The sequence below is a fragment of the Plectropomus leopardus genome, chromosome 10 (assembly GCF_008729295.1).
Source record: "Plectropomus leopardus isolate mb chromosome 10, YSFRI_Pleo_2.0, whole genome shotgun sequence".
Classification (NCBI taxonomy): domain Eukaryota; kingdom Metazoa; phylum Chordata; class Actinopteri; order Perciformes; family Serranidae; genus Plectropomus; species Plectropomus leopardus.
This window is the reverse complement of record NC_056472.1, coordinates 19,501,380-19,526,436: the sequence shown is the minus strand read 5'-3', so window position 1 is coordinate 19,526,436 and position 25,057 is coordinate 19,501,380. Positions and strand designations below refer to the sequence as shown.

The following is a 25,057-nucleotide window of genomic DNA, read 5'->3' as shown; positions in this document are numbered from 1 at the left end:
TGGTGGTACAAAAGCTGCTTGAAAAGACATAGAAATGTGGCTCAAACGCTGCTTGGAAACCCCATGAAAGGTCTTTAAAAATCAACCAGTGCAGTTGGATTCGAACACTTGTCTGCAGCAAGTTTTATGAAAACGGAAATTATCTTTCCAGCAGTGAAATACTTTTTTAATTTTCTGTGGCTCAAGTCATTGATTAATCAGCCTTTTGTTTCAGCTCTAAATTTCTCTAAATTAGCAACAGAACCAGTGTTTTACACCCCAAATGTTTACTACACCTTCTCGTTATCTGTTTCTGTTTTACCTCTTTTCTTCTTTTTTTCTACCCAGCGTCTTATCCTCTCTGGCACTCCCTGTTTCTCAGTCTTGCATTAACATACACAGGCACACAAACACACAAACACACACAGGCGCGCGCACACGCACACACACACACACACACACACACACACACGCGCGCACACACACGCACAGGCACACGCGCGCACACACACACACACACACACACGCTTCTCTCCAAATCCAGACTCTCAGCAGGGCATGGATTATAGCCATGGTTAAAACCTTTCCAGTGCTGCTGGCTTGATCCTCTGTGCCAAGCAGAGACTTAAATGAGCTTCAGAAAGTTAGATAATCGGCCTCATCTAAATTACTCTCTCTCAGCTACACTAATATTTAAGAAGCACTCACTTCATCACACTGTAAACCTTGAAGCCCCACCTGGCCACATGTTTGAGGAGATTAAATCTTAAAGACAATGATGAGTTCAAGCACTGAAAATCAGCATTTGTGTAAGTCCAGTGTCCAAAGTAGTAGCTTGTGGGATATGCAAATATCAGTTGCTGCATAACATGGAAGAATCAGGCCAAAGAAGAACCAGTTCAATATCAGGCGTCTGTAGTGCTGGGAAATGTTTCCACATCAATTTTTTCTTCAATTTGCTCAACACGGCCAACAGCTATGGTAAGTTTGCAGTGGAGTCTGTCAATTAGAAATGTGCATTAAAGAAAATTAAAACCTTCATGTATCATGATTACAGCCAATCTAAAATTTGGAAGAAGCATATAAAAGTAAATATTGAAAAAGCAAGTTTTATTGATCGTAGTGTTATGATATTTGCAAGAATAACAACATAAAATAATGAAAATATTTATCTGCTTAGCTGTTTTACAGTCTCCTCCTCATGGAGGTTATAAGCGCTCAGCCAGTGCAGCTCAAACAAAAGCAGACCACCTGGTCTCTTGGGGTAAAATAATATGGCTGTAAAATCAATGCCAGCCTGGTTGTTCTTGATTAAATTTATTCATTCATCCTGGTCCTGCTCCCAGGGTGTTAAAGTATGCTGCTTGGGCAGTGTACATTTTTACTTTCCTGGAATTTCAATTGGATGTGCGGTATATGATGTGTCCAGGTTACAGGTTGATTAAAGTCCTGTAACATAATCCCCAGTCGCCATGTCTGTCATCTCAGCTGCCCGATCCACCAGTAGAAACTGGCCCCTGGTGGTGTGAAATGTGCACTACATACAATACAGCTGCTCCATTAGTTAAGTTAGAGTTAAATAGAAAAATTCATGTTTTTACAGTATTAAGAAATCAATCAGGATGTCTACATGTCCCGGTATACCATAAAATCATGATACAGCTCAAGCATGGTCCTCGTGTCAATATATGTGAGACACACCGGGCATTCCACCAACTCCAATATAAACCCATCTGCATCATTATCAGAAGCTCGGAGCAATAATCCTGTTTTAAGGAGCGTGAAAGACTCAAGGTGGGCTGGAAATAACAGATTGTGACCCAGGAGACCTGTGTTTAAAACCAACAACAACACTGGTTGCAGCGTTTGTGCCACTCAAACTGATATGTTCTGTAGCAAAAGCTGCAATCTTTTTCTAACCATAACCAAGTATTTTTGTTGCCCAAACCTAACTGAGCCCTACAACGCAAAAGTGTGCCCTCTCCATGACTTGAGGAATACTTGTGGCTTCTTCCCCAAGCTGCAAAATATGATGAAAAGAGATGAGATCATGTTGATTCATTTTAACCATTCATTAGAGTTGCTTTGCAGATATTTTGACCTGATGGCACTTCAACAAAGTGAAGGGATCATCTAAGCTTTTAGAATCCATGCTGAGTAGGGCATGAATATCTGTACTGAATTTTATGGCCATCCAAAGACTTTTCACTAAAAACAAAAACTTTCAACCTTAGGGTGGCACTAGAAGAAATGTCAGGGGATCACCAAAGTCCTGCTTGGTTAGTTACCAAGCACCCTTTGGCGGCGGGCTGAGACACTCTGGACAGCAGCAATTTTTAACACTCTGGGCAACTGCCGTGGTATAAAGAGCAAGAAGTCTACATAGGGTGGGTGGTAGTGGTCGCAGATTGGTCAAATAAACTGTGTACACCCCGAAGACCATAGTTTGTTTCCAAAACAAAAAAAACAAACAAAAGACAATTGCACTATTTTAGTAACACTGTAGTGTGCTATAATGTGTAAAATACTATGTGAGTGATGTATGTCACATGATTTTACATTATGTTAGTAACCATGATGGGTTTTTTTTTCTAAAACAAGCCGCGTACTTTTGTTTCCTAAACCTAAGGAGGTAAACCTAAAAACAAAGTTTTTTTTTACCTACATTCTCAGTTTATTTTGAAAAGAAACTGTATGCATTTAACCTGCCAAAATGGTACATTTCCTGTGAAAGCAGAAGTAAATAAAATACCAAATGTATGTAAGGAGTGTAAATTTACACGTCATACCCGAACACCCAAAACCTTGAGTGTCATAGTTTGACTTGTTGGGTCACTGACCTAGCTTCAGTATTTGCAACATGCTCTCATTCAATGTTTAGACAACAAAAGCACATGACAGCCAACACCAGGACGTCAACAAAAGCCCATGCTGCAACAGATGGTTAGGATTAGGCAATAGAGGAACATGGTTAAGTGCAGAACAACAACATCACGTTCAGATGGGAATCGAACTCTGAACTCCCAGATAAAAGTGGAGAGTTTGTTTTATCCACCCACCTCCCACTGACCTTTGTGCTTCTTATATTACGTTGTTACCGGCAACATTTCAACCTGTCACATAGCTGTAGTATGTAGTCTTACTACATTGCATTTGTATGTTGGTACTTGTGGATCACTGCTGGTATCATCACCACTCAGTGGAAGATAGCTACCTCAGCTTTTGTCGAATTGCTCCGATAATCATGGTGATGATGATAATGAAATTCCATAATGAGGATTAAATGTATTACTGCTGAATTTAAATGGATTTTTGGGGACATTAAATGACTGGACGGAGGATGAGAAGCTTAAGTTCTGTGCGTGTAAAGTATCAAAGAGAGCCTCTCATGGCAGCATGCAAAGCTCTCAGTGTCTCCTGCTGTGTGTTATGTGATGTGACATGTTCTGTGGTTTCCACTGCCAGCCTGTGTACTTGCGTCTCTCCTCTGGCTGTATTATTAATTCAAAGACCATGCGAGTACACGCCTTGTCTCCTCCTCCGCTGTCTCTCTGAGAGATCTTTGAAAGAGAAAGATTAAAAGGAGGGCATAATTAGACAGGAGGGTTTTCACTATCATGGTAATTGAAGCTTTGCTGTCATATTACAATATGTAATTGGTCTCAAATTACGGAAAAGCAATTACAACAGCAGGGACTCACTCACCAATGTAAAGGGACATTCAGATTGCATGTCCAAGCTGTACATCTCGTCCAACTATCATGCAGACATTTCCCCTGTAGACCCACTTGTACCCAAACACCCTGTGTAGAAGTAGCAGTAAATGGAGCTGCATTTGTGCGTTTCAGCTATATCCTGTCATTAGGTGGGAGCATATGAGATCTATTATGATTGTTACGCTGTTATGTAGCTGCATCAAGACTTCTTAAGTGCCACTTAAATCTTTGTTCCTCTGCTGCCTGAGAAACAGAGGAGGTCAAACAGGTGCCATCCCTGGAGCCGAAATGAGATGACAGATCTCATTAAGGATACGCAGACATTCAGATTTGAGTTAAGATGGTCTCGTCCCGGAGCTGCATCCTCAGCTGATTCCTCTAGAGGTGCATTCATCCTTCCCAATGCATACAGCTTGTGTTTTAGGTCTCGCCCAAGGTAAAGTTTTTTTCTTTTTTCCCTTTTTTATTTTTACCCCTCAGTTGTTATATGCTGCTTCTCAAGGTTACAGTTTGTTTTTGTAAATTGGATCTGTGTGGTGCATGAACATCACAAAGAGCATAAAAGGCAGGGAGGCCTATGATGACCCAGCTGGCAGTGTATTTCATATCTAAACAGTGAGTGCTGATTTCACCTCCAAAGACATTTTACTCAGATAAAGCAGTCGGTTACCGGAGACTTCACTCCACACTCACTGTGCTCAGGCGGTACATGATTCTGTTTACCGTCACTGCCGTCCATGAAGTGGTTTCTTGTGTTTCAGCTCAGGGAGATTTTTCTGTTGAGCTGCTGGGCTATTATCTTACCTTCACAAAGATTCAAAGTCCTAGAAAGAGGTAGTTGAATATCACTGCACTCTTATTTTATACCATATATTCTTTGTAATTTTTAAAGCCCAGCGCCTACATTTCACACTGAGCAACTTGAACACAAACAGTTCGGTCAGAGATTCGGGTGGATGCTATTCACCCAGATGGGCGTGTTATTGCAGGATACAGCAGTGTGTACATCAATGACTACACACACACACACTTTATATGATAACCTGTGTAAAACTTTTGAGGAGGGCAAAACAAAAATCCTGAATTAGTTTGATGTGATGAAACTGATAAGTTGAACTGAAGGTCATAGTGTGGGATAATTTTATTTCTAAAACTTGGAACATTAGGGAAATTAGACTGAATAGTACACATGTGTGAAAGCATAAAGTATATTTGGCCTCACACCTAATGTGATGGTCTGCCTTGAAAGCTTGTTTGGGCATTTTTTCATGCAAGATACTACAATGATATTGGTATACAGAGACCCCTTCATCAGAGTACATTTTTATTCTTGGACATAATTTAGTCCATTTAAATGTCAATATATTTTAGCACTATTTGGTTGTAGCTTATATGTTTTCCATCATAATGTCAATTTTCAATCAATGTCATTTGAAAATGCGCAGTCATGCTTGCACCCGTGCCAGCAGTACAAGATCTAAGTGGGAATTTGTTACAGGATAATCACAAAAACATTAAACACTATTAAAAAATCTGTTTGAAGTTACAGTTAGTCTTGAGGTATGTAGAATCCCTTATCCCCCTTAGTTAAATCTTGGGGTTAAGGGGGGCCCAGTAGCTCATTTGGTAGAGGGGGTGCCCCATGTACAGAGGCTACATCCTTGCCTCAGCAGCTGCAGGTTCAATTCTGGCCTTTGGGTTAAGGCAAAGATTGCCTTAACAAACAACTTGAGGCGACGTTAACATGCAACAGGCATCCTTGGGTGTGAAATATGAAGTTTTTGAGGCATGTAAAGCTAGTAGCTCCTATCCTAGCCACTATCCTCTGGCCGGGTTGTAGCCAGAGGGGGGTCAGGGGTGGGATGCCTCCCACTCACTCAAACCAAAATCAGAAACTGATATGTCCGTGGCTCTTTAGTATCATAAATGAATTACTAAATGGGCCTACCAGGTAGGGGACAGAGCCTCTGTGTGAAGTGACTGTTAACATTCCTTTCTGGTTAAACATCTATAAATACATGCAAAACAATTAGAAACGGATGTGCGAAAAAACGACACAGAGGCAGCATTTTGTGTCTCCTGCAGCTTTCCTATATTTCATCAATGACTTTAGGCTGTTTAGAGTTAAAAAAAAAACAGCTATTTATTACATTATGTCATATTAGAATATCTATGCGTTTATTTGGAGATCATTTCTTTCACAGAATAAACAATAGTTTAGTAATATTCTACATTTTATTATTGCCATGAAAAAAGGCATATTAAACATTTTTACTTATTTTAAAAATGTGCCCCTCTTCTGTAAGATTGTGGCTCAGACAGTTAGAAGTTTCTAAACTCGCCCCTGGCCTCAGGCAGAAATGAGGAGAGATCTACAGAGGTTTGTAAGCTCACTTATTTCTAACTCCGCATGCCCATATTTTTTTTTATTTTTAAACTTTAGTCTTCAGCTCCAACTGACGTCACTTGATTTGCGCAGCTCCCTCTGGAGCCACAAAAAGCTTTACACAATTTTTTTTCACATACGCAGCAGAACTGCCCCAAACCAGCAAACAGATTCTGCTGTTCAAAATATTGGCACATATCCCCCCTAAATAGTGTTTTAGGGTCTTTAACAATCACTGGTGTGAGAAATGTTTATAGTTATTTTAGAAATGAGCTATTAATTCTTCCCTTAGGTATGTGACATTTTCCTTTTATCCTGTTTGTCTTTGTATAAACGAAAGACTGAATTGTTTTCCTTTTGAAGGGCAATTTTCCCCCTTGTTGTTATCCGCCACTCCCAGTACAAGCACTCTCTGTATGCACATCATGTCAAGTGCTAGCAATGCGAGCTTCCTGACAAGTAAATGAAAGGTCCCATCGTTCTCCTTGTTTCTTCCCAGGTGACACCCACTGTCCCCATTCCGTCACCATCAAAAAGCCGAACAAGATGCCGAGAACCTCAAAAACGGTCCATTATGGGCTGCCAGGGGGAGCGCAGACACCATTAAGGAATGGTATCGGTTACAAATAATGCATGTCTCCAGTCTCATTCTCATCTTGTCTGAGAGAAACGGGACAGCGCAGAGATATACAGATGCACCGCAGAGACCTTGCATGCTGCATACGGCCCTCGCTCTCACAGACCAAGGACATCTCCTCACCAGAGAGATGGTGGAGAGAGGATTCAGGCAAGAGCTGGCCACATAATTCCACTCCAAAGCCATTAAACATCTGTATGAACAGCTGACGCAAACCTACGGTATTGGCGTTCAAAGCACACTGCACTTGTGTGCTCCGTTTATTACAGCATATTGTGATTGTCTTTATCGTTCTGAGTATGTTGCAGTTCATAAAGTTGACTGATAAAGGAGAGTCCTCATGGGTCTCAATCACCTCAGCGCTGGTAGTATCAATGTCTCTTTTCATGACTGCTGAAATTAAAGACCGCAGGGATGGAGGAAGTCATTACCTACTGAAGTCATTCCTCTTTAAACATCTTTGCACGCGGTGTACGGTGCAGCACTCAGGATTTTTTCACAAGGTTAAGCACACAGCACTTAGTGTAACATCTCTAAAGTGGTAAAAGATGCACTAACCAAGATGAATTATAATCAAAAAATTTAGCCAATGCTTCTTGTGCACCGTGAGGACCAAGCCTGTTCGGCAAATTCCTCCAACAAAGCTCGCACTACACTGCATTATCTCCCTGTGATAGATTTTATAATGAAAGGTGCAGATAAGAAGGCGTAACATGCTGGTTTGTGGTTGATTAAGATCACAATCAGTGACACCGGATCACCTCCTATCGCTTTTACATTATATCTGTGCAGACACAATTAAAAGTTGATTTTGCCAAACACCTTTCAACACAACGTCTGCAGAACTTCAAAGATAAAAGGCTGGTTGACAGCACACTGTTGGCCATTTTCATTCAAACAGCGATGAAAGTCAACACAGAGCCCGTACCATCCTGTCCGCTTTTATGTGCGTGACAATCTTAAGATGCAATCTCAAAACTCTAAAGGCTCACTCTTTTACTGTGAGATGCCATTAAGTTCTGAGGCGTTTATGTCTTTTTGATGAGGGAACTAAATTGCCTTCATACGCAGTGATTTTTGTGCAAATGAAAGCCTCGCAGACTATGAATGTCAAGTAAACGACTAAATGTTTCTCGGCACATTGTGGGGCCACGGGCTGCAGCATCAGGATTCACACTGACAACCACGTGACGAGGCCCAGCAGTACTCCCCACTGGAAAATATTTAAAATGTAATGAACAAGATGCAAAAGTCTCCTTGCATATAATATTGTCATTGCAGTGTGTGTCAAACAATGATCTGTGTCAACAGTGAACCAAATATTCATACAGCTGTAGCCTTTTGATCAGGAGTGACACTGCTGAAGATGATTCTTTTGGTGCGAGTAATATCTAAAACTTCTTCAGGCGCAGACAGGATTGTGACAGTTACAGCAGAGGGTATCACTTGTTTAATACTGGTAATATATTTTCTTAGCGCACACATTCCCACATTGTCACTCGGTGACATCTACATCTATTCATCTGATAGCGACAACATGATCTCATCTTGAGGTAAACGGCTAATTACAGCGATTTGGGCAAACAGATTCTGTTATCTGACAAAACAATTTTAACTCAAGGGACACCAGTGAATGAAGTTTGCTCAGTTGTCATTGCATGAGCTTAGTGTGGAATTTCTTCTGTGTGGTTATAACTAAGCCAATTATGTGACAAATGAGCAAACTCCATTCACTGCTTGAGACTGATGTCTTTTTCCACCAAAATTAGCACATTTAAGCAGGTTGTTTAAACACAGGAAAACATGCTGAAATAGGCGATAGACTCCTTTCCCATTTCCAGTGGACCAGAGCTGTGTGCACAGCTCTGCAGCAGAGTATGCCTTTCTGTCTGTGTGGTATTTTTGTGACTGTTGTGTCACATTCAACATCACGGACAGGCTTTTAAAAAAGGTGCCTAACCAGTAGAAAGAAGCATGGAGGCCTATGAAAATGTAACCTTGCTTATTTCCTTTTAATATTTCTTATTTATTCAGTCTCACTTTCAAACTTGGTGCAGACTTGATTGCAACAATGTTCAATTGCTGAAACGAACCATATTTTGGTCATTGCAATATGTCAGTGTCGGGCTAAAATGTATGCGTCCAGTGGGGTGTTGTATTTTGATCCCTGCTGGTGAAGAGCTGGAGTCGACAAATACTTGTGACCACTGCAATCATTCGACTTGGGAGTGAATGCCGATTTCCCATTTCCCCCATTCCAATTAAATAAAAAAGACAGATGTTAGCTCCAGAAAAAGCACCTTGAGTGTTGATTATTTTGTAAACTAATATAAGTTAGAAGTATAATACTAATGGTAAAGACATTTCATATCCATAACAAGTACAACACCACAAATGTGCTACACATGGAAAAAAGTGGTAGAGAAAGCTAAAATGAATAACAGCAAACACTGAAAATTCAGAAATTCAGAATCTATAACCCAGAAACCCTTCGTTTTCCCTGTAGAGGCCTGAAGGACTTGCATTGTGTTGACTAGCCATGCAGCCTGTTTGTTGCATTTGTTTTCTGGGTTTTGGTGTTTGACATTGAATCGTTTCTGTATTTGCACCATATATGCTGTTAATTTATCTGTTTTGGCTGTATGTATCACATTTTTACATATGCAGCATGTTTCTACAGTATATGTTTCAGATGTTCATGTATTTTTTAATTAGCTGGAGCTGCAGCACATTTTCCTTATGGAAATGTTTTTGCAGCACTGTAGCACATTTGCTCTTGTCAAGTTTTATAAAGGTCTCACGAGTTAATGGTAGTACATGTTGTTAATTCTTTATGCCAGTGTCACATGTGCAGGAAGGCTTTGTTCAGAGGGTTTATGACTTTGACTTTACAACATGCAGAATGAACTGTTGGTATACAGCAGGTTTAAAAGTCAAACCTCACATCAAAATAAAACAGCATGAATGAGCGGACAGCTTTTTTTCACACCAAATCAGATGTCATAATTAGCTGTTAAATAGGCTGGAAACATTTATCTATTCAAAAGAAAGATTTTTTTTTCTTCTATATGCAATTTTTGTGCATTTCTGTCGATGTCTCATTATAATAACCAAGGTCGACTTGCTGTCAGAGCTCATTATTACCATGAGGTTCATTGTCTTTTCATTTACATCATGCCATATTTGCTAATAATTATCATAATGTGTAGGATTTTCTTATTACAAGGAATTAGGGAGTAAAAGGAATTTGTCATAAATGAGGGAAAATCATATGCAACCTCATATTTTTACTATTTTATGTTAAATCTCTATTAAATGAGAGGAAACCGTTGTCTTTTATGAGACAAAGAAACTCTGAAGTTTCTTGATTTATAATTAAATTATCAGTTAAATACTGTATCACTGTGTTGTTTAACAGACCAGTTTTGACCAGATCAAAGTGTTACACTTTTTATTGAAGCTGTTTATTGGGATAAATTCTATGTTGTACCTTTTCTTAAAAGGTTTCTTACAAGACCTTATATAAATATATATAAGAAATATAACCAGTATCGGGGAGTAACTTGTTACATGTAACAAAGTTATGTGATTAAATCACAATAACAAAAAATTGTTATGCCTCCTCTGCGTCTCACAGCAGCGTGCAGGCCACACAGCTGAAACACATCATGCTTTTGGGTTAAAATAAGAACAGTGATGACGTTAATGTCAGTAACACCAGTGCAGGACAAGCATACGCTGAAAGTTAACTTTACGTTAAAACAGTGCTGACTTTTGTTGTCACGATCCTGGGTTTTGTTTATAGTCTGTTATCTTGTGGACTTTGTTTTGGGCTTTTCTGTTTGTATTTTTCCTCGTTTTGTGTTATTCATTTTTGTTTAGTCTGTTTCCTAAATTAATTTGGAGGTTCACTCCATATGTGCCATGTCTGATTTTACTTGGTATCTTTGTGTGTTGTGCGGCCTCAGTGATTCGTTTCACCTGTGGCTCGTTGTCTCCCTGCTCTCCTTGTGTGTTTAGTCTTTGTGCTCTGCTTGTCTTTTGTCAGTCCATCTGCGCTGGTCTCTGTGTTCCTTCCAATCTGGTTTGTTTCTAGTTTGTTTTGGTTTTGGTTTTTTTTTTTTCAGTTTTTCTTTGGTACTTTGTTTCTCTTTTACCTGCTCATTTAGTTGCTCCCACCTGCCTTATGCAAACTTTCTTGCTCTTTATATAACTTCAGTTGCTCTAAGTGTCAAGTATGGCCACAGATGGGTTCACGCTGGAGTTAGTTGATGGCCCAGTGAGTTTCATAAACAAGCAAAAGGCTGCCTTTAGTCACACAGAGGGGCATGACAAAGCAACAGTATCTGGCACCCTGGGAATGAGAACGGGCTGGGAAAAGAGAAATCATTAAATTGCAGTTACTAGTCATAATGTTTGGGAATGCAAAGGGATTACATCCAATTTTATTCTTCCTCTTGTTACAAAGCCTTGTATGTAGAGTTTTCTTCTATATATATATATATATATATATATAGAATATATATATGTGTGTGTAATATATGTATATATATATATATATAATATATATATTATACATATATTGAGAAAAAAAATTCAACATTTGTGCACTTGTGTTTTTAGGACTTTCCAGACTTTTCAGAGTCAGGTCAAAATGTTTGAAAAGATGAAATCACATATTATATTATCTTATATTTATGCATACCAGCAGTTTGACAACCTTAATGGTGGCAGGAGTGGGTAAGCATCTGAACCACTCAGGATGATAAAACAATTGACAATTAACAATTCAATAAATTACAAAGGAAATAAAGAAGTACATAGGGAAAGAAAAGCAGTGATGTTGAGGCCGTATTAAAAACATCAAACATATCTCACCCTTTGACACCCCTTGACTTGATGTCAAAATACTTATATTAAAAATCAGTCTGCCTGCGTTCAAAAATGTATTAAATTCAGGTTTAGGGAGAGCAGAAGTAAACTCCAATACATACCACAAATATTTTTTTAAATACTTTTTTCCTCATGTATGCATGTTTCTTTTTCTTGTTTTGTTTTTTTCTTTTTGATAGCCTTGCACCTATGTGGTGTGTATGTAACTACTCTCTCTTAACTAGTAATGTGTAATCTACTAAATTTTAAAAACTAACCTCAACACCCAATATTACAAACTGCAAGGCTAGTTTCTGTTTCGTGTTATTTGTTTTTTAAAGGTGAAAATGTTTTTTAGATCTTCTCTGGTATGAAAAAAGATAAGCAGCTATGTCGCATCATTTGTCCTTGGCACTCCAGTACAGTGGGCAGAATTTGATGAATAAAATACAGTGAAGGATTGCAGCATCTGGTTGGTAACATATTACTTTTAAAGGTTATTCTTTCTTTCTCAGGAGGCTGTAAATTGAAACTTCCTCCAGAGAGCTGTGATCTCTGATTGCTTTCTTTGGTCTGACTGATCCTGCTTTAGAAGAAAGAGCTCAGTGCCATGGGTATATTAGAAGTTAAACACACAATCAGATGTGGGCATTCACCATTTTGGAAGGATTTTGCCCCAATGTAAGAAATTATTTTAGCTGTTTGGAATAGAGATGAATGCAACTATATCTGAATATAATTTGCACTTCTCTCCTGCTGGTTATGAACAGGAGCCGGAGAGTATATATTCATAGTGCCTCACCACAGGCTACATGGTTGCATTGATGGTAAAACACTATAAGATCTGACCCTTGAATACAAGCAAAAAGCTCTCTTGCAGAGTCCCCAGGCTTTGTTTAAAGAAAGCCCAGCTAAGTATTAGCTATGTTCTTGTAATATAAAGCTGTGCAGGTGAGTCATAGCTTCATGCAGTCACACCTGCTGTGGAACAAATTTCTCCTCCATGATTCAACCTGCATGTTAAGACGAGAACAGTTTGTCCTTTACACCGGCCTTTGTGTTTACAGCCTCTGCTTGAATGATGAGTGCTCACAGTGTACATCCATATACGTGTGTATTTTTAGAGTGTAATTTCTACAGTTTGTTATAGGGGAGCGCTGGGGCCATCTCACTGAGAGCTGAGGTGGTTTAGCTGAGGGCAGTGCCACTGGCATACCCACTTTACTGCTCTGTCCTGCTGTTGGCTGCTAACTACCGACTCTGATCTCATGTACTGTGCAGATCATGTTCAAAGGCTTTGGGGCGAAACAACCAGATACTACCAGCTAGAGATTTTTCACCATGTGTAACAGTTAAGTCTGTGTCCTGGAATTACATACTAAATTGTATTCACTTTTATGTTGTAGTAACAAATGTAATTGCTGCCTGGACTATCTTCACAAACAATGATTTTTGAGTGAAATGAATGCTACATTTAAATGCAACTGCACAACAGTCGCAGAGACTTTGCAGGTTGAGGCAACAAAAGCATTTTGGTTAAAAAATAAATTAAAAAATGGGGCTTTAGTTAAATTTTAATGAACACTTTTGTGTTTGTGATTTACTTCACTGCAGACTTTTTTAAACCAGACCACAATTTTTCCAATAACTTACCCAAGTGCTGTGAGAGCTGACACCATAAAAACATTTTTTTTGTTATATTAACAGTTGCAGGGATGCAGTTGTTGGCAGTAATATTCTCAGATATCAGGCGCCATTCAACAGTTCTCATAAGCCCCATATTCACACAGGACTTGCTGTTGTACATTGTTGGATTTAAAAATTATCCCTCATGTCTGTGTTTTGTGCATGGCACGGGACAAACAAAGTCCATGTTTTACTTGAATTACTGACATTATCTCACAGATATGATGAAAGTGCTATGCATAATGTAAAAATCAACAAAACCAGCCTCCTGAATTTGCATGCAAAGTGCTTTCTTTAAAAAAAAAATTGCCAACACGGAGAAGGAAAAAAAGAGCAGAAAGGCATGGAGAAAATAAAACAAAAAAACCCTTGCAAAAAATAAATGTATCTCCAAGATACAGATTTACACAGGATTAATATAATTTCATGACCTCTGTGTTTTGTAAAATGTGTTTTGGTAGGTAACTCGACATTCCAGATACGCACAGGATTAAGTTTACTATTAAACTATGAAACGGGCAGCAAGACAAGATTTTATTATCATGAGTGTTCTGCTTCCCGTTTGTAGTCCAAATATTAACAACCGTTTGAGCAGCAGGGAAACAGTCTGTGTGGGGAGATGAAACACAGTGGCTGATGAACTCATCGCCTATCATCTGAGATCAATTTAGCTTTTTATTTGTGTTTTTCAAATTAATCTGTACTCAAATGCAAATATCTGTTTATAGAGATTAGCAGAAATGACCTGTGTAAGATAGAGGAAGTCTTGGCCTGAATATCCACAAGCTACACCAGATCTCCCAAAATAATGGCCTTTGTCCCCGGAGGCTTGTTGTTGTCAGACCGATATCTGGTGGGTTCCTAAACTGGATAAGACGACCTCTGCAATAAACTGGTCCCGTGTGAAAAGAGCTTCAAGACATAAACAAAATAATAGAAATTTGTGGTAGTATGATGTACACACTGATTGCAAATGTATAAAGTGAATGTAAATATGAATATAGTAAATGTTTTAAGTGGTATTATTATTGGTGCTACTGTCACAAAGAGAACCAGATCACTTTCCGTTCTCTTAAAAACGTAATACCACAGCTTCCACAGATACTTCTGTTATTCCACCAGCTACCATCCCCACTACTGTGGATAGTTCCTGCAAAATACTTATATGGAAACTCTTTGGTAAGTGGAGATAGCTAGCAATAGCTACTGGGGAAAACAAAGGTGCTGTCCTCTTCCTGTTTTGGTTTCACAGTGACTGACGCACTTACTTTGTCCTGCAATTCGAGGTATCAGTTTCCCGGTAGATCCTGCCCCACAGTGGTAAACAGAATTGCATAGTGACAGCAAGCGTTTAGGAAACAAGTTCACAGATGGTGTCATTTTTCTGTAGCCATAATATTGTGCTATCATCATTTACTTTATTGTGATAAGTTGAAGCAAAAAACTTTAACATTTTCTCATTATGTTAATAGAAATCGTGATCAAACCTTTCTGTTGCAAACTAGTTGTATAAAACTTATTTTCTTGGAGACAGGGTTTATAACGTTACATAAACTGTCTGTGCACTCAGTAGTCCTGTTTTGTAATATACTTCATGGTCGCCATGGTTTTTAATAAAAAACTGATTTCCTCGGGAGCAGCTTGCAACATGTTCCACTCTTTGATTTCACATCTGAAAAATACAAAACTATACCAGCCTGAAATTGTTTGTTGAGATACAATCAGACATCACCATGTTGCCTTCCTCACTCATAAACTTTTATCATTACCATGATTTACCTGAATGAGAAGTGTCTTGGAAAAGGCTGTAAAAAAAAAAAGAAGAATGAAGAAGGACAGTGATGGCTGTTTACATGCAGGGCTTCAAGTCGGGGGCAGTGAGGGGAGACGATGCACAGCGTGGCGAGAGAGATAAACACGGGAGATACAGAGAGTGAGAGATTGACGAGTGAAATCAGCAGCGTGATTAATGTGACAACCTTTAAGGAAAGGTTATGAATCCAGAGGGAACACTAATGTCTAACACTAATGTAGGACATGGAGGAGAAGCAGAGTGGAGAAAAGGGCAGGAGTCAAGTGAGGTGCAAAATTACAGGAACACCTCTCTCTCATGGCGGACTGTACTCTGGGCTCCGAGAAACATTCACTTCAAACTTTGGTGTATTTTGCCTCTTTAGTGATGATACTAAATGTTGAATGCATGATTAATCTAAACAACATTCAGTCATAGTATGTTGTGACCAGTGTGACATATCTGTAATTTACAATGACTTCTCCATAGCTGCAAAAGGTTTTGACAGATCTCAAACAGAAAAACTGCCCCGGAAATGTTAAGTTTAATGATAGCAGAATTTAACAGAAATATGTGTTGAACACATGGTGAGGATGTATTTTTCTTTGACATTAATATTTATTACTGAAAGAGCAGTAGTCAAGGTTAAAGTGTGGGAGAAAAGGTGATGGGTACTTCTTATTAAAGTATTTTTATGAGCTAGGTATTAAGAGTTTAACACTGAAGCTTGATTTTCAGGCTGAATTGTCATTTAAAACGACCTCATTTATTGAGCTTGATGAATGTCCTGCCAAACCTCATTCAAACTCTTTCTGGAAAAAATGACAAATAGTTGAATATTCATTTTAAAAAGCCAAATATGATTTGACTGACATAAGTTCAGCTCAATAAAACAATGATCCATGTACGTGGCTACTCTTTCCAACTGAAGCTGTTGAAGCAGTGAGATCAGACTGAAGGGAGATATACTTGCTGTTAACTACGTGTACACATGATGGCTGCTGCGTGTGCATCTCAGCTACGCGGACGCAAAATGCAATGTGTATATAAACAGCAGGGGCAGTGTAGAACCATAGCAGACGTTAAAGTACTCGTGGTGGTTTTTATAATCAATCTCTCACAATGGCAGCACAAGAGACATGTACTCCCCATTGTTCCGCCTTACATACCACCGACGTTGTCACCGCTGTCGCCTTTTCTGCCTTGATCTGAAAGTAACCTCCTCAAGTGTCGCCATGTAACACGCATCACGTATGGGCAAATGTATATACAAAAATTCTCATGACACAGCCACACACAGCCGGACGCGTACACAAACACAAGGTTATGCAGCAAGTATATCTCTGGCCAAAGATGGACATTGTGACTGTCTCCCAAAACATCTTGATCGCCCCCTGATGACTGGCTGCAGTATAGGTCATAAACTCCGCCCCCTCTTTGGGTCATGGGCTAAAATGAAAAGTACTAAGTCCACATCAAATACATTTTTCCCAAAGATAGTTTTTGTCCTCTAATGTAGTTCTTATCATGTCGCTGTTTGTTCCAAGTGTTCATATTTCTTTTAAGTTTTTTTTAAATAAATTATTTTAAAATGTGGATTTAAAGTCATGCCAATCGGTGTGCTCGCCCTTAAAGGTTGGACGTGTGTATGTGCAGAAAGAAGTTAGACAAGCACAGACAAAACTGCACAATCATGTGAAATACCCATAAACCCTTCTTGTTTAAGCTGAAAATTGTGTATTGGTGTAAAAGTCCATCGCCTGTAGTAAGATGCTGATTGAGAACATTTGTTTTCAGTGTTTTAAATGATTCTAAATTGAATTAATAGTACAATCCCGGGGCGCAGCTTAGTGGTTTAGGACACATAACTGTAATGTCTCTTGTTTGAAACTGGCCAGGGGAACTCTGCGGCACATTATGCCGCAAAAAGAGGAATAAACAACACAGATTATACTGAAGGGAAAGCAGTAATAAGTTTAGTAATGATATTAAAACAACAGAACATAATCAAATAGACTTTAAATGCAGCACACTCATTCCTAGTTCTTTGAGTAGATGCACATAAAGATATATTGTGTATGGATCAAAATGTGATTCTCGTTGTTCAGCAGCACACAATATAACTGTAATGTCATGTTATCCACAGTCATGCCTGTTTCTACTCTGTAGGCAACTGAGCCCAGAGAATGACAGTAAAAAGATGTTTAAAAAATGTTTTCCATGATGCTCCTGGGCTGCAGGGGAGCAATGGCGAGAGATCAAGGCTGTTACATTGTGAGGATAAATCAGAGAAGTCAGCCGACTGTAAACAGGTTGAAGTTTTACACAATACAAAAGCAGCTGCTTCAAACTCTGACTCCACACACACACACACACACACACACACACGGTGTCTACCTCACTACATCCCAGCAACATCCGTCAGTCCCACTGTTGTACTGGGACACGGTCTGTCTTTACTTATTTACTGCTCACTGTGTTAGCCTTTGCTCTCAGAAACTTTCTGCCTGGCTCACAGAGACATATTGTTTTGCTTTTCCCTCTTGTCTAGCCCACCCTCAAGCACCTGCAGAGATATCCAACTCCCACACATGAAAGTCTTGATGGGTGAATTTGGTTCATCTGCTTCCACACACTCAGGCTGAAAGTACAATGTCCGTTTTAGCAGCCTGCAATCAGCGAGAAGCAGTGGGCTTAAATTGTATCACTGAGGCTAAAAACGGGCAATTAAAAGCCAGTTGTCTGTTGTTCTGAGGCCGGCTGCTGATAAAACTGTTCCATGGAGCTGCCTGCGTTTAGGGGTTGTTTTAGAAACAAAATTTGGTTGATCATTGGTCGATCTGTTGTTTTTTCCACCACTTTGGTCCAGACTGAAAAATCTAACTGCATGAAATCATCAGTCAACTATTATCATGAAATTGTGTACAAACCATAGTGCTAGTAGAGTCTGCACAGTAGTAGAGTTCCCGCCCATACACGTGTGACCAATTGCGAGCAGCACCACTGCTCACAAGCACACCAATTGGCAAATATAGCTGTCAATCCCAACACCCCCACCCCCCTTTCTTTAGCACCAAATAACAATTTCAAACCAAACTTACAAGAAAAAGGAACACTTGAACACATTTCAGGGTAATAAGAGCTATCCTAAATGACAGAAACCATATTTAGGAAAATCATTCATTCATTCATTTGACGTGCACTTTGACATTGTAAAAGAACATTTTTCAGCAAATGTCTTGGTTACAATAATATTTGTGTGAATGAGCCATTTCCAGTTTCATTTGTTAAATATGACAGAGTGGTTTTGTACTATTGGTTTTTTGTAAATGAGGATGAAGGGGGCGGCGGGATTGTAGGATGGACACAAGCAAGTAGCAGGGCAGGGCGGACATGACTTAAGGCAAATTTGTCATATATAGTGGGTAACCAAAAAAAATATTCCAAGCATCTAACCAAAAAACCTGCTGCCGTCGAGACGAGACAATCAGGAGCACTAAAATGCTAAATCAATTCTTGGTTTCAGGACTCATTTGGAGCGCTCTGTGCTGCTGCCAGTAAGAGCTAACAAAGAGACAGCGAAATGTTTTTTAAATAAAGTTATTGTCTTTATTTTGAGATATTGCTGGAACAGTTTCATCACCATCTGCAATTAGTTTTGATGCTTTCTAGCTGTAATTAGTTCCCCTTTTTTTCTTTATGCATGGCATTGTGGGAGATTTTGTCCATCTACAGCACAATCAAAAGTTATGTGTTTTTTAGTGTGCATGCCTGTTTTCCAGTGTGAACCCTGTAAAAAACATAGAATTAGTATTAAGCATGTCTTGTTTTTCTAATGCTCAAATGCTTGTTATTTTGCATGGCTTGTTTTCTGTCTTGAGAAATCTTGTTTGTTGCTGTTGCTGTCTTTATGGTGTCCTGCTGTCTTTGTCCTGTGATTTATAGGACAAAATAACTTGCCAAAGGACTGCAGCTGAAAATTAGCCAGCTGAATAACACTGGCACATTTATAGAAATGTTGATTAATGTGTGCTGTCCTTATGAATAGAATAAATGAAGTGAAAAGAAAAAAACCCTAAAGTAGTCTGATAAGAGCAAAAAGGATGGTTTCAATGAATATCATATTGTTTTTCAGCTGCTGTCTCATTTTTTCTTTTTTTTTTAGATATTTCAGTCAAACTTTCAAGCATGGTGTATTTATCAAACTCTTTCTATATCCATTAACTACATCTATTAAAATGACACTAAGCGTCAGTAGTCCTGTCTGTAGCAGCTCCGTCCTCTGCTCCCCTCATCAATTTTTCTGTTATCATCCACACTTTTGAATTCCTCTTAGATCTCTGTTTGATGGCTCCTATTTACTTTGTGCTCCAGTGAAGTCGGGCTGCTGCTTTAGAAGGAGTATCCTGGGATGGAGTGAGTTGCAAGATGCCCCCTGCCCATTATTGATCCATGATTAATAACAGTTCAAGAGGGTGTTTGACTCCAACCAAGCGGGTAATCGTCATAGGGGACAGGAGGTCAATATGTGACGTATAGAAATTTGGAAATATTTGTGATGACTAGTCAAGCAATGCCTCCAAAACCTAAAAGAAAGCTGATTTTGTCCCTTTACCGGCTGTTTGTGTTCCTGTCAACTATCACTAGTGAGCACAACAGCTCTTCGTGGTGCACAAGCAAATAATGTATAAAATAACTGACGTAGCTGAAAGCCTGGGATTTGTCAGACCCATCCACCGGCCCTACCGCTCACCCTATAGCTGCCCTTGAGCTCCTTATATGACGTTGTTACAGGCAGCGTTTCAACCTGATGCCATTCTGCGCTGTATCATGTGGATGCGACAGGTTCTGTCCAGCGACGTTCTCAAGTGATGCCACCAAAATGTGTATCAGGCTGCCGTGACAGGTGTCTTCTGGCCGTCCAGTGGCATATAACAACACTGCAACCAGCTCCGTCTGCGGGCTTATCATATGGACTAAACTGACACACTTGTGGGTGACAATTCTGAAATGTGTGCAATTTGTCTTTGGTGCTCGGTCTTTATGGCTGTCATGTTCTTTGTTTTATGGACACATCCAAGATGAAGCTACAGATTTAAGATTTCATCCTGAAAATATAGAGAAATACTTTTTTTCGCTTTTGAAAACATTATGCTTCTCTTTTTTTTATCACAGTGTCGCCATACAACAGTGTATATTACTGAGATGTCACATTCTGTCTGTGTCCTACAATATGTGCCGTGTTTTTATAATAACAATTATTGACCAGGAGCAGCATCACAGTGTAAACTTTTCACAGCACTTTCGATACTGACTGTGGATTGACTGTAAGAGTGGTATCGATAATGACGGAGGCCAGAGGAGAAGCCTTACAGCTCACCCCCTCCCCCTCGACAGAAATCTGTCTCACTCAGGGAAAGCCTCCTCGAGACAGCTCTGCAGACTCGCTGATCCTGATGCATTTTGACACTGATGGTGCACACAGCTGACCTTTGGGCTGTCGAGTGCACTTAAACAACACTTGCTGCATGTGTTTATATCCTAGAGACGGTCTAATGAGGATGTAGCTGCAGCCAGCCAGCTCCAGGAGCAAGTGCCAGGATGTAGCTGCAGCCACCAGGGCTGTAATCACAGCTTCTGGCCCGACTCGTTTAAGGCAACTTTGTCAGCTTTGGCATTCTTATGGCACTGTTAGGACCAATCTTTGCCAGATAAACTCAAGACACATTTTTGGCAATGTCTTGGTTTGTTTAGTCAGATAATGTTGCTATTTTGGAATTTTACACTCGAACAATTTCGTGTTTGTGATATTTTGTACTACGCCTGTGCACTAGCTGATAAATATTCTCTCAGTGTACAAAAGCAGTGTCATGCTTTGGTTACAATCAGGAAAGTTTGATTGAGATTAGATAAATTGTTATATTATGGTGAAATAAGACAAATGTAAGCCACAAATAAAACCTTAAAGGGATAGTTCTTTTTTTTTTTTTAAGTGGGGCTGAATGAGATACTTATGTTGATGACGTACACCCCCTGTCAGGAGGAACAGACGGGACCATGGACCAGGTTTGACAACAAAATGCATTTTAGCCACCTACAAAAGGGCTTACCAAAAAAAAAAAATCAATATTAGTCGAAGTGAATGCAATGTTTTCACCACTTAACCTTGCCGTCACACAGCCCTTTCCTTTGGAGCGACATTTTCTCACCCATAACTACGCCTCCGGTTTACTGTTCAGATCTCAGCAGTTAATGGAACAGGCAACCAATACAAGAATTGCTATTGCTGAATGAATTTGCTATCTTGTTTTCTTGGAACCAGAGGTGACCATATTTGGACAAAATGGCAGTGCTGTGGAGGAGAGAGGGGTGGATCTGACTCATAGATTATAGCTACGCCTCACAGACTGTCACTCAAGAGGCCTCAGCCTTAAAAATGTGTAACTTTGGACCTTAATAATATGTAGACAGATGAGTTTGCACCCCACATACATACATACAAAACTTGGTTGGCTTCATCACTCAAACAGTCTCAGACTCTGATGATGGCAGTGATGTTATCTCAACGTCAGAGCTGATTTAATAGAACTGGAAAGGACAAAAATGGAACAAATAGCTTTAAAAAAAAGGCAAGAGGCCAAACAAACAATATATTCTTCTTTTAAAACAACCTGTATGAAGTTTGGGCAAAGCACTTCAGTGTGAATCCAACCCTGAAGGGCAAGAAAGTGTAAGCACGGGAGACTGTTTGTGCAGCTCCTTTATTTCCACTCCTGGGTGAGACCGTGTGGATGTGTGTTGTGTTGAAAGAAGTGAAGCAGCACTGTGAGCAGCTTTAGAGTCAGTGTGAAATCTCAGTGCCGCACCCCACTTTATCTGCTCTGACTGTTCTCTGGGGAGGGGGTCGTATCATTAAATATTCACATGGCACTCACAGGACATCATCTTAGGAGAGGTTTACCTGGCCAACACCTGTCCAATCTTTGTTTTCCATCAGTCTGAGCTTTGACATACCTGCAGTTCAGCAGAGTGGATCTCCTTGGAGGTCGTCAACTTTGGCATGAAGGGCATATGAAACCTCCTGTTGGGGGCTGTCATTCTCAAGCAAAATATCAACCTCACGATCAGATTTAATTTGTAGCCATACAGTTGTTTTATTTTTTTTAAGACACTGGCTGTTTTGTTTCCTCCACCAAAGAGATTTCTCAGACTCCTGTCTTTGAATGTCTCCATGTTAACACTGTAGAAACTTATTAATCCCCATTTTACTGTCCCCATTTACCTGTTGGCTTATACTGCATTAGTGCTAAAACCTGGAAATTAATTTTCATTTTTGTACTCCTGGTTCCCATTTCTTGAAGTCAGTGTTTTTTGTTTTTTTTTAATAGGTTTCATGTTAGATGTCTGAATTAATTTCTGTGATTTACACCAGCTTAAGAGACTTTCACATTTTGTTCTACAACATAAAATACATCAATAGATACCCCACATGCAAACTCTGAAGTTTTTATGTGTCTTAAAAAAGGCAGTTTCAAACAATTGGCTAAATGAGACTACAGAACCTTATCACACTGTGCCGAACACAGCTCTACAGCCTTGTTGTTGTGGCAACGTTAGTCAGCTAACAAAGAGAGTCATGCAACCACAATCTAGTTAATTCATAGTCTAATGTTAGTTTTACTTCTGGTGATTGCATTTAGGCTTAAATTAAATTAAATCATGAAAGTTGTGTTCATTTGTGCAGATTATCTTGCTGATGAAAACATGTTAGTATCATGAATGTTTGTTTGCCACAGAACTTATTTTCTGCAATAATCCAAAATCTAATGGAAAAATCCAATTAGGGGACCAAGGTGCACTTACTTCCGTGTTGGCCTTCTGGGAAAGAAAGTCGTATGCTTAATATTTCCCAGACAGACAGTCCTTTCTAACTGAGCTAAAAGTGAAGCTTATTAGTGCTATACTCAAAGTCAAACTCCATTGACAAAAACATTTTACCTCCCTGTACATGGCTGGTCTACCACTCCCATGAGTAGTTGCTTTGTGTTATTAGAGCGTATTTGGTGGGGAAATACAGTGTGGAGAGTTGGTGATCCACAGAACTATTACATTTTCCACTGGAGACGCATGGGGCTCGCACTGCCACACAGCCTGGACTTTAGAAGCAGACCAGTTTTTTTGGGAGGGTCGGGTTTGGTCTGGCTCAGCCTCAGTATTTCGTGTCATGATCTCAGAGGGGTTGGGTCGGGCTTCAACTCACACAGGTCAGTTTGGTTCGGGTTGTCATTTTTTCAGCACATTGACAGCTCTAATTCTTTGCTCACTGGAGGCATGCGAGAAAACATTTTAACAAATTTAATGCAACACAGGATGAGTTATTGACATACAAATGATCATTTGGGAGGTGAAGTATTCCTACGAGCTTCCTCGATGAGTGGCTGTCCTTTTGCAGTGATTGAGGACATAGTCACTCTCTAGGGAGAGCGGAGAATAGCACTCATTTATCAGTTTTTCCCAACCAAAATAACAGCCGAATGTGTTTTCTCCTGTAAACAGCCCTGCTGTGATTGGGTGACAAATGATTGGTGGGATACCCAGTTAAAGGTGCAGCAAATTTCAAGCACCAAAACTGAAACCTCATTATTTTCTAACAGTGACATGTTTGGGATTTAGTTGGGTCAGTTTTACTCACATTCTGTATGTCCATGGATTAAAATTATGTCTTGATTCCCAATTATTCTCCATGTTGGCAGGTGTGAGAAATCTGTGAAATGGAAACAGCCTTAGCTCAATTTTGTGAAATCATTACGCTGATGCAATTTTTCAAGGGCAGTATATAGAAACTCTATAATAATCTCGTTAGTGAGACTTTCAGTTTGCCAATTAGCATTCAACCTTGAAGTTTCATACATAGACAAAAGTCACCATCTGTCAGCACAATGCAGGGCAGCCTTCTGTGATGATGATGTGCTCACAGCTCTCTAACTGTGTTTGTTTTGGCTGCAGGAACTTCTACTACATTACCATGCTGCGAGACCCAGTCTCCCGCTACCTGAGTGAGTGGAAGCACGTCCAGCGCGGAGCCACGTGGAAGACCGCCCTCCATATGTGCGATGGACGCTCGCCCACCCAGGACGAGCTGCCCACCTGCTACAGTGGGGACGACTGGTCCGGTGTCACCCTGACAGAGTTCATGAACTGCCCGTCCAACCTGGCAAACAACCGGCAGGTCCGCATGCTGGCTGACCTAAGCCTTGTGGGCTGCTACAACCTGTCCTCCATGAACGAGAGTCAGCGCAACCACATCCTTCTGAGCAGTGCCATGAGCAACCTGAAAAACATGGCTTTCTACGGTCTGACTGAGTTTCAACGCAAGACGCAGTACCTGTTTGAGCGGACGTTCAGCCTGCGCTTCATCTCCGCTTTCACGCAGATCAACAGCACGCGAGCTGCCAACGTGGACCTGAGTGAGCCCGTGCGCAGACGCATCGAGGAACTCAACTATTTGGACGTGCAGCTGTATGAGTACGCGAAGGACCTGTTCCTCCAGCGTTTCCAGTTCACCCGCCAGAGGGAGCATCAGGAGGTGCGTTTGAAGAGGCGTGAGGAGAGGCGTTGGCTGAGGGAGCAAAAAGACCAGGGCAGGCCGTGGCCGCCCAAACACAGAGGGGGAGTCAATGGAGGTGGGAGAAGAGGGTTGGAGAAAGGGACTGACGGTGACTTCCCCACCACCACTGAGGACTACACAAGCCAAGTGGCCCGCTGGTGAGGCTTTGGTCTTAAGAGAGAGGAGCGAGAGAGAGATTCCTCAGACTTGTTTAAACCTCTGACTCTCTCTTTTTGTCTCACGATTAATCTGTCTCCTGCATCTGTCTGTTTCTCAGCTTCAGTGTGATCCGAGTGCGCTGCTGTTTCTTTACGAAAACTGCCAAGTCTGTGAGTCTCACAGCAGCTCTGCCTTGGAGTGCCCTTTGGTGTCTTAAATCTTT

General features: G+C 40.2%; 1 protein-coding gene across 1 annotated transcript in view; it reads left to right on the top strand.

The window, feature by feature from the left end:
* Positions 1 to 24,837, top strand: part of hs6st3b (heparan sulfate 6-O-sulfotransferase 3b) — an 84,036-nt gene extending 59,199 nt beyond the window's left edge. Inside the window, exon 2 of the mRNA XM_042495054.1 lies at positions 24,075 to 24,837. Coding sequence (XP_042350988.1) covers positions 24,075 to 24,837 — 763 coding nt within the window. The remainder of the gene's footprint in view (positions 1 to 24,074) is intronic.
* The last annotated feature ends 220 nt before the right edge of the window (positions 24,838 to 25,057 follow it).